This window comes from Camellia sinensis, chromosome 13 (assembly GCF_055761805.1).
Source record: "Camellia sinensis isolate YWXY chromosome 13, ASM5576180v1, whole genome shotgun sequence".
NCBI lineage: Eukaryota > Viridiplantae > Streptophyta > Magnoliopsida > Ericales > Theaceae > Camellia > Camellia sinensis.
This window is the reverse complement of record NC_138973.1, coordinates 40,051,876-40,065,380: the sequence shown is the minus strand read 5'-3', so window position 1 is coordinate 40,065,380 and position 13,505 is coordinate 40,051,876. Positions and strand designations below refer to the sequence as shown.

The 13,505-nt window shown below is 35.3% G+C and overlaps 1 protein-coding gene across 4 annotated transcripts; it reads left to right on the top strand.

Moving 5' to 3' along the window:
* Window positions 1-293: 293 nt before the first annotated feature.
* Window positions 294-4,710, top strand: LOC114304561 (G-type lectin S-receptor-like serine/threonine-protein kinase SD1-1). 4 transcript variants are annotated; one of them, XM_082902061.1, is made up of 6 exons: window positions 294-627; window positions 2,036-2,169; window positions 2,296-2,506; window positions 2,820-3,066; window positions 3,184-3,334; window positions 4,083-4,710. In XM_082902061.1, the coding sequence occupies exons 1-6, from the start codon at window positions 471-473 to the stop codon at window positions 4,107-4,109; spliced, it is 927 nt and encodes a 308-aa protein (XP_082758187.1). In that variant the 5' UTR covers window positions 294-470; the 3' UTR covers window positions 4,110-4,710. The 4 variants fall into 4 exon arrangements, with proteins under 4 accessions (XP_082758187.1, XP_082758186.1, XP_082758185.1 ...); XM_082902060.1 differs by lacking the exon at window positions 4,083-4,710 and adding an exon at window positions 3,609-4,073 and having other exon boundaries at window positions 2,997-3,066; XM_082902059.1 differs by lacking the exon at window positions 4,083-4,710 and adding an exon at window positions 3,609-4,073 and having other exon boundaries at window positions 2,823-3,066.
* The last annotated feature ends 8,795 nt before the right edge of the window (window positions 4,711-13,505 follow it).

Sequence of the window (13,505 nt, the reverse complement as noted above, 5' to 3'; positions counted from 1 at the left end):
GTCGATGATGTTCTTGGATGGGTCGTGTTCTGGTCAGCCCCAAAGGAACCGTGTGATTATTACGGACGATGTGGTCCGTAAGGTAATTGTGATCCAAATAATGGGCAGGAGTTTGAGTGCACTTGCCTCCCAGGATATGAACCCGTGTCAGCACGTGACTGGTATTTACGAGATGGGTCAGCTGGATGCGAGAGGCAGCGTGGTGCGACAATTTCCACGTGTAATAATGGTGAAGGCTTCGTTAAGGTTGCACGTGTAAAGGTTCCTGATACCTCGGGGCGGCACATTCTAATCAATGTTTTTATTTTATTTTTTTAAAGAGGGTTTTTTTCACAAAGAAACTTGATCTGGGTTTATTTCATCAAAATTTATTTTGTAGAGGAAAATATTTTCTCAAAAGGTTGAGATTGGTACCTTGAAATCGAAAGTAAGGAGGGCAGTGATATTTAGTAAAAGGAGTGTCAGTGTGTATGGTTTTCTTTGTTTTCAGCAGCTCAACAATATTCAAAGAAGCCCAGAAGTTTACATGGAAAGATAGTGGCCGTTGTGGTGACACCTATCGTGATCTTGTTGCTTCTTATTACGATCCCCTTCTGTATTGGTTGGTGATTATAAAGAGAAGAAGAGGTAAAAGAAACTACTTTTCTTCATCTTGCATTTGTTCCTGTTTAAGTGTTTGTTGGTTTGTAGCTAACGTGTTTGTTGTTATGCTTCTTAGGGAGTCTGAGCTTACTTTATTTGGAACTGCTGGTTTTTATGTTTTTGCTGTCAGGGGTGGTGTTTATAAGGGCTTTCTAGTTGTACTATTGTCTAAAAAAAAAATTTGTTAACAACATGGACTCAAGGTTTGTTGTGTCTTCTGGTGCTGTGTTTTTGGGAAGTTTTTGATCCGACCGTGGCTGTCTCCTTGGTGATTTTTTTGGTAGATGCATGACGCTCTTTTTTGCTTTGCTTTAAGGATCAAGTTTAGCTTGGGCGTTGTTTTGGTATAGGTTTTGTGGGTGCTTTGCAGGTTGTTCTGGAATTGCAGTTGCTTTTGAATTCGTTTTGGTATGGTATTAGTGATCATGGCTCTTTGTTTGGAATTACTTTAGGTGTGGCTTTCAGTTCATTGTTGGTTATTAGTTTTGTTTCTTTTAGGTGCCTTTGCCGTGGATTGTTTATGTGTGAGGCTTTGGTATAGTTCATGATATGCTTGGTGCATGTGTCAACTTGTAGATATATGTTTCTAAAGCTTTGATGCTATTTCTTGTCCTGTTCTATATTGATGTAATTTTTTATACCCGTTGTACTTTGCTCTACATCAATAAATTTTCTTTTGACGATAAAATAAGAAAAAGAAAAAAATAAACTGCTTTTCATTCATCTTGCATGTCTGTTTAGGTGTTTGTTGGTTTGTTGGTAAGGTAAGGTGTTTGTTGTTATGCTTCTGAGGCAGGCTGAGCTTACTTTATTAGGACCTAGTTGTTTTTATATTTTTGCTTACTTTATTAGGAGCTACTTTTACTACTGCCTAAAAAAAATTAATATATATATATATTATATATATTTGTTAACTACATGGACTTAATTACTAAAGTTGTTATATCTTTTAATATTGGTTTTTAATAATTTAGACCCTTAATTTCTGTCATCTATGGTGTAGTGTTAGTATGTGTGTGTGCCAGAGATTTTGGTGTGCCAAAGGGGTGAGTGGGTGTCCTTCCATCATAGAGAGCATGTTTTGGTGGGATAGAATTACATGGTTCATCTTCTAAATGTTTTTGTTGGTTTTTGCACAACCCTTGATTAGATTTTGTTGTGTGTGTGTGTGTGTGTGTGGAAAAATTAATATACTTGTGATATCCTATTATAGTGGATCTGTTGATTGTCTTTACCTATGGACATTTAGGTCTATTGGTGGGTGAACTGTAAATTTTTGTGTTTTGTGATCATTCTTTCTACTTATTTTTTATTTCATATTTTTCACTCTCAATTGCAGAACAAAACTTGACAAGCATTAAATTTTCTTGTGTTTTGTGATTAACTGAGGCAGGAGGCAACATTCAGATCAATGATGAAGAAAAAATAGAATTACCTATCTTTGATACCGTCACCATTGGCAGGGCAACTAACAAGTTTTTTGACGCAAATAAAATTGGAGAAGGTGGTTTTGGGCCCGTTTACAAGGTTAGTTTATTCCATTCCTACACTAGCTATTTTAATGGACAAATGGAATTCTTCACAAGGAAAAAATAAAAAAGCTATAAGCTTTCGCATGATGATCAAACTAAATCTTTATGTTGATTATCATAGGGTCTGCTATCAACTAGAAAGGAGATAGCTGTCAAACGGCTCTCAACTACCTCGAAACAAGGTCTTAATGAATTCAAAAGTGAAATGACTTTGATTGCCAAACTTCAACACCGTAATCTGGTTATGCTTTTGGGATGTTGCATCCATGGAGAAGAAAGAATGTTAATTTACGAGTACATGCCCAATGGAAGCTTGGATTCTCTCATTTTTGGTTTGCCCTCTTGACCTTCCTCATCTATGTATTGTTAGCTTGGAATTCATATTTGACCAATGAAACAGAAAAGTATGTTAATAGAAGAAGTTTGTCGCACTACAATAATGTAAGCAATCCTATATATCACCGGGTATTCTTGATCACTATTTTCTTAATAATTATTCATCAAACAATGAAATTGATTACGACTATCCAAGTAGGTGCTGAAATAGAATAGTGACAGAAAAACCAATGGCATATATTATTTTTGAAATAGAATAAATTTTAAAATCTTATAAATTAAAGAAAACCTTAAGCCCTGTATTCAAAGCAGGTGTAGAAAACACAAGAAGTAAATCACTTACATGGAGGAGACGCTTGGATATTATTGTTGGGATTGCTCAAGGGGTTCTTTATCTACATCGAGATTCAAGATTGAGAATTATTCATAGGGATCTCAAAGCCAGCAATGTCTTATTGGATTGTGGGATGAATCCTAAAATTTCAGATTTTGGCCTAGCTAGGACTTTTGGAGGAGATCAATCATCCGCAACAACAAGAAGAGTGGTTGGAACTTAGTAAGTGCAACACTCTTTTTCCTTATACAGACTTAGCTAAGAAGTCACTAGCTTTTTTAGTACATCTCTAAAGCTCATTTTGCACTCATTTCTAAATTGTTTGGTAATGGTATGCAGTGGTTACATGTCACCGGAATATGTAATTGATGGCCTCTTTTCAATAAAATCCGATGTCTTTAGCTTTGGAGTCATGATCTTAGAAATATTGAGTGGCAAAAGCAATAGGCGATTCCATTATCCAGACCATAATTTTAACCTTCTTGGGCATGTAAGTTCATTTAGGTTGTTTTGTTTTGTTTTTTATGTTTATATTTTTTATTTTTTAGTCAAAAACATCTGTCAGTTTCATATCATTTTCATTTTGTAAGAAAACAGTGTTCAAAAATTCAAACACAACCTTTTCTTGTTTCTTGAAAAATAGGTTGTTTTAAATATTTAAAAAAAAAAAAATAGTTTTCAAATTGAAAGAAAAGAAAAACACAATAAAACAATTATATTTGCCAATTATTGAATTTTGTTATGGCTATATTGAATCATTTTAGGCATGGACGCTTTGGATAGAAGGGAAGGCGTGTGAGCTATTAGATCCACTGGTGGAGGGTTTATTTTCAATGTCAGAAGTACTAAGGTGCATACAGATTGGTCTTTTATGCGTGCAAAAATGCCCCAAAGATAGGCCAACTATGTCAACTGTGCTCTTAATGTTGATTACTGAGACTATAGTGCCGCCCCAACCCAACCAACCTGGCTTTTATACAGAGAGGAAATCTAGTGACACAAATTATTTGTTGGCTCAGAGCAACAATATGACTATGTCACAACTAGATCCTCGATAAAATTGTTTGAAATAATTTATTAGTGAATATACTATAAGACACTACTACCGAGAATGATAAATAAATCATCACAAACCACATATACAAATTGTAAATTTGTAAATTTGACATATGCCATCAACCATGATTGATTTGATTTATTTATAAGAGTCTCTTTTTTTTTTTTTTTTACATCAACAGTTGAGGAAGAGATCAACAATTCCATGAAGAACAGGTTAACAAAAATGGCATTTCTAAATTTTTTTCAGTAAAGGGCAAAAAATTATTGCTTGCTACTCGGCATTGGTCTACATTAACAAGAATGTGCCACACCTTTCACCTACCTTTCTGTAATTTTTTTTTCTTTATAATTAATCTCATAGGCATATATTATTTTTGAAATAGAATTAAATTTTAAAATCTTATAAAGAAAACCTTAAGCGCCGTGTAGAAAACACAAGAAGTAAATCACTCACATGGATGAAACACCTAGATATAATTGCTGGGATTGCTCAAGGAGTTTTTTTTTATTTACATTGAGATTCAAGATTGAGAATTATTTATAGGAATCTCAAACTAGCAATGTCTTATTGGATTGTGAGATGAATCTTAAAATTTCGGATTTTGGTCTAGCTACGGCTTTTGGAGGAGATCAATCATCCCCAAGGACAAGAAGGGTGGTTGGAACTCAGTGAGTGTACAAGCTTAGCTAAGAGAAGCCACTAGATTTTTGAGTACATCTTTAAAGCTTGTTTCGCTCTAATTTCTAAATTGTTTGGTATGCAACGGTTACATGTAATATGCAATTGACGGTCTCTTTTCAATGAAATCCAATATCTTTAACTTTGGAGTCATAGTCTTAGAAATATTGAGTGAAAAAAGCAATATGTGGTTCCATCATCATTATTTTAACCTTATTGGACATGTAAGTTCATCTAGTTTGGTTATATTTTTATATTTTTATTTTTGTTCAAAAACACCCATAAGTTTCATATCATCTTCATTTTGTGAGAAAATAGTATTCGAAAATTTGAACACAACTTTTTGTTGTTCCTTGAAAAGCAAGTTGCTTAATTTTTTTAAAAATAGTTTTCAAATTGAAAGAAAAGAAAAACACAATAAAACAAGTCTATTTGGATTGAATCATTTCAGGCGTTGACACTTTGGACTGAAGGAAAGGCATGTGAGCTATAAGAGCCACTGGCAGACGATTCATTTTCAATGTCAGAGGTATTAAGGTGCATACAGATTGATCTTCTATGCGTACAAATAGTTTTCAAATTGAAAGAAAAGAAAAACACAATAAAACAAGTCTATTTGGATTGAATCATTTCAGGCGTTGACACTTTGGACTGAAGGAAAGGCATGTGAGCTATAAGAGCCACTGGCAGACGATTCATTTTCAATGTCAGAGGTATTAAGGTGCATACAGATTGATCTTCTATGCGTACAAAAATATCCTAAAGACAGACCAACTATGTCAACTGTGCTTTTAATGTTGATTGCTGGGTCTATAGTATTGTCCCAACCAAAATAACTTGGTTTTTATATGGAGAGAAAATCTAATGAAGCAAATTACGTGTTGGCTCAAAGCAATGAATTGACTATATCACAACTAGAGACACAATAAAGCTGCTAGAAAATTTTAGTTGTGAATATACTACAATCACTACTACCAATGCAAACAAATCATCACAAAACAAATGAATAAAATAGTCATTACAATAAAACCACACTTTAGTGGTACTACACTAGTGGCATATTTTTAGAAAATGTCATAAAAAATAATATTTGGTGGCACGTTTTTTAAAAATGCAACTAAACGATAAACATAAAAGGCTCTAGTGATATTTCAATAAATAAGTGTCACAAAACTAAAACAAAAACATATTTTAGTGACACTATATTAGTGGCATGTTTTTAGAAAATGCCACGAAATAAATATTTGGCGACACATTTAGAAAAATGCCACTGAACCACAAACATATAAGGTTCTAGTGACATTTCAATAAAGAAATGTCATATCAATTTTATGGCATTTTATTAAAAGAATGACACAAGAAATTTGTTTAGTGACATTTATCAACAGATGTCACTAAACTTTAGTAGCAATGGCATTTCCTCAAAAATGTCACTAAGCTAGGTAGGTGCAATTTACTTTTGATGGCATTAGGCAAAAAGTGTTATAGACAATATTTATAGCATTTTGAAAAATGCCACTAAGCCAAAAACTTTCCAAGCTATATAATGGCATTTTTTGGAAAAATAAAAAATGACAATATATTTTCAAAAAATTTAAAATGAACAAAATAAATTAAACTCAATATAACATATTTTTTTTAATTGTACTTGTTACATGTATAAAATTGATCAACGACTTTATATGACTAAATAGGGAAAAAAAAATCCAAATTGCTCTCTTGTACAATGATAAAGTTTCATGAATTTTAGTCCCTCTAGTTTCAATTAACTCGATTTTCACTCTGAAATTACGAATTTATCTCAATTTCTTTCAATTGCTTATAATTGTTGGGTAAATTACATCAATAATCCTTACATTTTGTTCTTCCATATAGTTTTAATTGATTCACTTTTGACACTTAATTTTAGATTTTACCCAACAATTTAGATTTATAATTGTTGGGTAAATTAATTATTTTTTATTTCTTAACCAAATTAATTTTTAATTTTTAAATTTTTTTTCTAAAAATCAAACTATACGTAGCCTAAGAATCTTTTGATAAGTCATTTCTTACGTTGGTAACTTATTTAATTATTTGTTAATTTTACGATATTTTTATCATCTGAGGCCTGTTTGGTAACCATTTCATTTTCAGTTTTCAATTTATATTTACAAAAATTTAAAAAACTGTCATAAAAACTTGTTTGATATTTTTTTTTGGTTCATAAATTGTTGTCTCAGTTTGTAAATTTGAGAAAAAAACGTAAATTCAAAAAATGAGTTCATGTTGATTTTTAAACATAAATTAAAAAAATTTACTAATAAATTTTTTTAAAAAATAATTTTTTTTGACAAATAATTTTTTTCCCAATTAATATTTTTTTTTTTTCAAATAATTTTTTTTTTCCAACTAATACTAAACAAGGGGGCAATTGGTAATGCTACTTTAAACCTTAAGGAGGGGATTATAATTTCTAAAATGTGAGGGGTGTTAATGTAATTTACCTAGTGAGGGCAAAAATGGTATTTAAAAAAATTAAATTGTTGAGGGGGAATCTGTAATGAAAATTTAAATCTCAAGGGGAAGTGTAATTACCAAACAGTGAGGGGAAACTGTAATAAACATAAACTTCAGAGGGGTGTCAATGTAATTTACCCATATTTTTAAATGACAAATATGCATATAAGTGACATATGTCATACTTTAAAATAATAAATTTGCTCAACTGGTTAAGTTAACCACAACAAATTCAGTGATAATTTTTTATTAAAAATATTAACAGTATTATTAATTACACTAAATTGACACAAAATTAAAAATTACAAGTTACAAGTGATTCAATAAAAAATATAAGGACCAAATATCTACTTTTTAATTTAAGATAAGTTTTTTTCCCTTCTATGTTATACAACAAAGTAAATAACGAAACTGAAGAAACAAACCAAATTTGATACAGCAAAATCTGCATACCAGATTGACATAGAGACAGAGAAGGAAGTCCAAAAATTCTGAAATTGGTGAAGTAAATTTATTTTGGCGGGTTAAAGAGGCGGGAGCCAAATCATGAAGCAAGGGTTTATCAAATGCCATCCTTATCTACCATCTACACGACAAATTTCCTGTGTTTTCATCTTCTACGATCAGAGTTCATTAGGTATTCTTTCTCTCTTTCTCATTCTCATCAAACACACACAATACCTCTATCTTTCTTACTTATTTATGATCTTCTTGTTTTAGGCATATAACTTGATATAATTTGAAAATCTAATTTTGTAACTCATGAATTTATTAATTTTCATCTTTTAATATAAAAGGTTAGTTGTAATTTACTATTATTGTTTTTATGTTGTGATTGTATATAATGCCTTGTGAGTGTTTGTTTAAATGCTTCAGTGGGATTTTGCATTAGGTTGCTCTGTTTATTTTTTTTTTCTACCAAATTACTCAGTCAAATCACATAAACAAGCATTAGTATACCAGACTATGTGGTCAAGTTTCTTAGTTTAACCCTCAAGGTATACTTATAAAATAGTTTCGTTGATGAACTTATTATTGTTTATTAAGATTTATGAGTGGTAGATGTCAATGATTTGTGAGATTTCTATAGGCTAGCTTATCATTAAAATGAAAATAATAATAACAATGATTCTCTTTCTTGTGATTGTCAAGGTGAATTATTAAATTTCCAATCTACATTATCTATAAATAGTATACGAATTGAGATTATACATTGTATGGCCCTGTAAAAAATGAATTCTATTAGATCATGGAGTCATTATTGCCAAAAGATATATTAAGTACTAAAAAATGGAATAAATTAAAGAGAGGCACATAAGTGAAGTATTGGGTATTTGATTAGACCAAGAATTGAATTCCATTCAAGATAGCTGCGTGTACCAGTGGACACAATCAAATTTAACAAAGATGCATCCAGCAATGGATGCAATCAGAATTCAGAATACTTCACCGAAGGGAAGAGAAAAAAACAAAAAAACAAAAAAACCTAAAAAACTAAATAATAGATAATAATAAAAACTATAGAAACACTACATTAGGTAAGGGTTATTAGAGCATGCATAATAAGATATATCTTTGTATTTATCTCCTAGATGCTGCTTGTAAAAATATATGTATTATTATTGATTGATGTTCTACAAGATTGTTATATTGATATATTGTATTACAAATCAGAGTGGCATTATATAGGAGAGGGTTTGGGTAGTAGGTGAGGAGTAGGTGAGGGTAAATTGGTGGTAGGTGGAGTGTAGTAGGTAAGTGGGAATGGTAAATTCTAACAGCCCCCCGCAAACTCAAGGAGGATAGAAACTAACCAACTTGAGTTTGGAGAGAGGAACAAAACAAGATAATACATAAAAATAAATAATAAAAAAAAAAAGATAGGAGACACTGTATGGTCGTGTCAGACCGTTGGTGAAGACACTGTATGGTGGTGTCATAACGGGGTAGAAGACAGTTTATGGGGTCATGTCGGACCGTTGTAGAAGACAGTTTATGGGGTCATGTCGGACCGTTGTAGCAGACAATGTTGTGACAGTTTATGGAGTCTTGCTGGACCCTTGTAGAAACTAACCGGAATCAATGTCGGAACAGTTTACAGAGTCTTGTCGGACCCTTGTAGAAACTAACCGGAATCTATGTCGGGACAGTTTACAGAGTCTTGTCGGACCCCTGTAGAAACTAACCGGAATCTATGTCGGGACAGTTTACAGAGTCTTGTCGGACCCTTGAAAGGACGCACCCTCAAAAGGTGTACCCAAATTTTTAAAAAGGCGTGCCATCAAAAGACGTGCCCAATCCATAAAAAGGCGTGCCATCAAAAGGCGTGTCCACTTTATCAAAAGATGTGCCATGAAAAGGCGTGCCAGTTTGTCGGGCGTCAAGAGGCGCGCGATGCGCGTGGCTGGCCCTGGCTATTTAAAACAAGGTTGAGGCGAAGGCTGTGCATACTAGTCTGAAACCTCGGAACGCTCGGAGAGCTTGTCTCTGCAAATCTTGAAACACCCGGAAACCAACCCTTCTCTGAAACACTTGGCAACCCAAAAACATGGCCTCGTCTTCCCGTCCAGCTACCCAGAACCTGCTCACGCTCTTTCCAGAACTGAACGAGCCCACAGGAGAAATAACTGGTGCGGTGGCCAGTGAACCGCAACCAAACACCTCTGGTTTTGCTCCATTGAACTTTCCGATGCGGTCGGTGGAGCAAAAAATGGCGGTGCAAACTGATATTGAGGCTAATCAGTATACTCTGAAGTCATGCGTGAAAACCATGACGGCGGTCACAAATTTGTCGAACCGGCTGCAGAGTAGGACAAATGAGGTGCAGCATTTAAATTCCCAGCTGGCTCTGCTCCAACGCATGTATAAGGATGCGCGAGCAGAGATAAGCGTGCTAAGGGCAGAAAACAAGGAGCTGAAGCGGAAGGCCACCGTGATGTTCCGATTTGGAGGGCCGCCATATGCGGCAGTGGAGGAGCAGGGAGTAAATGTGCTCGGTGGCGGGGGAAAGCCGGAGGCAACACCGTCAAGGGCTGCTCAGGACGGAGGCAAGAAGAAGAGACCTGCAGCAGAGTAGAGAAGAAAAAAAATCCCACTGTGGGTGTGGATGTTTTGTTTTGGTGTGTGTGTGTGTGTGTTTTTTTTTTTTTTTTTTTTTTTGTGTAAAATGGTGATCGGAGTGAGCCCCAACATGAATAAAATAGTGTGGTGTGCAGTTCTTCTTCTTCTGTTTTTTTTTTTTTTTTTTTTTTTTATCAATGTTGCAGTATTATACAAAAGATAAAAAAAAAAAAAGAATAAAATAAAATAAAATAAAAGTAGGAGTGACAGCAATTGTTTTTTTTTTTTTTTTAAATAAAATAAAAAAAAGAGTGAAGTGAGTGGGTGACAGCAAGTGTTTAAATCAAATAAAAGAAAGGAAAAGAGGGTAAAGGAAGGAAAAGAAAGAAAGGTGAGTGGATGTGTTAGTGTATGTGCTTTGTGAGAAAAAGACAGACCACGTGAAAGTGAGTCAGCCACCTAGTGGAAGAAAAACGAAAAGATTCGATTGAGAGAGATAGTGCTTGTGTATTTTTTTTATTTTTTTATTTTTTTTTTATTTTAAAAAACTAAAAGCTAGACTTAAGGTCATCATTATCATCAACGATAAAATAAAAAAATAAAAGAGATGTAGGAGAAGAAGGATCCATTTGGCAGTGTTTGGGGTCCAATTCCAGTGACCGTCGCTAGTAGAGATACGGACGACGGGGTGAACAGCGTGGTGGCGGGTCGGTGCACAGGTCGGCGGCGGTGGCTGCCGTGAGTGGCGGCGTGGTGGTTGGGCTGGCGGTGACTGGGAAGCAACTAGGGAAGAGACACGTGCCGATCTGATAGAGGCCGAGGTTATGGTTGGTAGCGCTGGCGGCTGTTGCCGGCCGTGATGTGGAGGAGAGACGGCGGAGGTGAAGACGTTGTCGGCGAGAGAAGTGAAGGAGAGGGACGGCGCATGGCAGGTATGAGGCTGGATGGAGAGGCGGGTGAGATGGGTGCCGACGGAAGAGCTCAACATCCCTTCCAAGTGGGTCATGCTCGCGAACAACCAACATGTACGTCAGGTGTGGCAGCAGCTGTGGCATCAACAATAACAGTAACATTTTTGTAATCCAATGTTACAGCATCAAAGACAGTCTGTCTGATGCAGTTTGGAGTTTGAACACCAATGACAACTAAACTATTGAACACCAATGAGATGGGTGCCGTGGGAGTAGCGGTGATTGGTGGTGTGGTGGCTGTCTTTTATTTCAGAAGTGAGGCAAAGGTGGTGAAGCAGAGTGAAGGTATGTGTAGCAAAATTCTAGCGGACTAGGTTGAGGCCCGGCGGGCGGCTAAGGTGAGATTACCGCCCGCCGGGGAAGCGAAAAATACCAGGTTCTAAACCTGCTCTGATACCATGTAAAAATATATGTATTATTATTGATTGATGTTCTACAAGATTGTTATATTGATATATTGTATTACAAATCAGAGTGGCATTATATAGGAGAGGGTTTGGGTAGTAGGTGAGGAGTAGGTGAGGGTAAATTGGTGGTAGGTGGAGTGTAGTAGGTGAGTGGGAATGGTAAATTCTAACACTGCTGAACTGAGGTTTAGAACATTCTAAAAGATGCCAAGCAGAGAGAGAACTTTGGCTATTGAAAAAATAAAATAAATCACTGATGTACACAGGGCATTTGTTCTGTACAACACTGATTTACAAACTACAAAAGCCATGAATATAGATCAAAACAAAAAATTAAAGGAAATAAAATGCATAAAAAAGGGAAAGGATGAGGCCCACTAGCCATGGGGGATGGCGGCGCGGGTGCGGGTGTCGAGAATATTGCCCTCCAAAAGAAAACCAAACAGCAAGTCAACTATCATTCAATATTCATCAAACATAGCAATTAAATGAGTTTGGAAAATTAAATCGTTGTGTTAAACCTATACTCGAGCCACAAATGACCCAACAAAACCATATGCACCTTACAAAACTAAATCATAAACGAAGTCAAGAAATTGATCCGGGTTTAGTCTAATCATCAACAAAGCCATGCTCTTCTTCTTGAATGTCTTCCCCACACAGCCGCCCCTTCACACATGCATGAATTTCACCACTCTGGAAAAAACCTAAGAGATCCAAAATATCAAGAAGCTCAAGTCCCATAACTCTCTTTTCACTCTACAATGTAAAAGAACATGGGCCTAGTTTCTCATCACTTTTGCACATGCCACCCTAATTAACATAAAGATTCCTACACAGAGATCAGCATCTGCACTGCACTAGGCCATGACTATAGCTTTCTATTAGATGCAATTGTATAGAGCCTTAGACCATTGACAATTTGACAATGTCAACCTAGCTTGACCAACAAGGCCAGCTTGAGTTATCATATAATAAGATATATACCTTATAGTTCTAGTTAGTTCTTTTGATCCACCAAACAAACCTAAAAAACAGTCACCAAAACAGCCACCAAATCAAATAATAGGATGCTTGGCAGACCAACAGGTCAAGTAGAGATCAGCACAGATAGCTAGACAAGCCAATTCAGATAACAGCCACCAAATCAAACAGAACAAAGTAGACCAACTTACCAGACCAACAGACCACAACCTAAGCAGCCAAGAAGCAAAAGGTAGCAGAAGCAGAATTAGCAGAATCAGCACATATGGATAGGAAAACAAAGATCCACCAAAATCACCAACCCAAATCAGTCACTGGCCTCAGCAACCAGACAAGGCCACACCAAAGCTGAGGCAAAATTTGACCAAAGAGACCGAAGAAAACACGTCAACAACAAAAGCACAACAAGATTTACCCACAGCTTAGCATATCAAACCAGCAAATCAGTTAAGACATCTATCCTGTTTAACAATCACAAAAACTTGCAGCTGGCTGCTTCCATACAGAATCTGGAACAAAAGTAGCAGCAACACCACAATCAGCAGACTCAAAAGTAGGTAGCTGCTTCCATACCTGACAGCAGAGCAATACCTCAATTTCTGATGCAATACCTCACTTGCTGCAGGTTAAATACCAAATCATTTATAGATACTCAACTACTTTAAGTAAGGTCAATCACAGCACAAAAATCAACTACTTAATTCGATTTGATTAAATCAGTTCACCATACAAGCACAAAACAAATAGCCTCATGACCATATATCAGTACAGCCCAGTATATCAGTAGTCCACAGCATTTCAGCCTAAGATTACTTGACTTGTATTGGACTATTGAATTGTATAATAATCCTCACATTGGTATAATGGATTGATTTGTTGTAGGTGAGCAAGCATGAATGTTCTTGACTCATTTGCAATTCCCATTGCATATGGTTATTCTCTTGAAAAACAGGGCTTTATTATTTTGCTTGTCCATTGACATTATAACTTATCATCTTACCT

What these genes read in the sequence shown, in the direction of transcription:
- LOC114304561 (XM_082902058.1), top strand. Translation starts at nt 471, where the DNA reads ATGGTTTTCTTTGTTTTCAGCAGCTCAACAATATTCAAAGAAGCCCAG. An exon ending in GATTATAAAGAGAAGAAGAG is followed by an intron (nt 628 to 2,035) that starts GTAAAAGAAACT and finishes TAACTGAGGCAG; the next exon opens with GAGGCAACATTCAGATCAAT. An exon ending in CTTGGATTCTCTCATTTTTG is followed by an intron (nt 2,507 to 2,819) that starts GTTTGCCCTCTT and finishes CTGTATTCAAAG; the next exon opens with CAGGTGTAGAAAACACAAGA.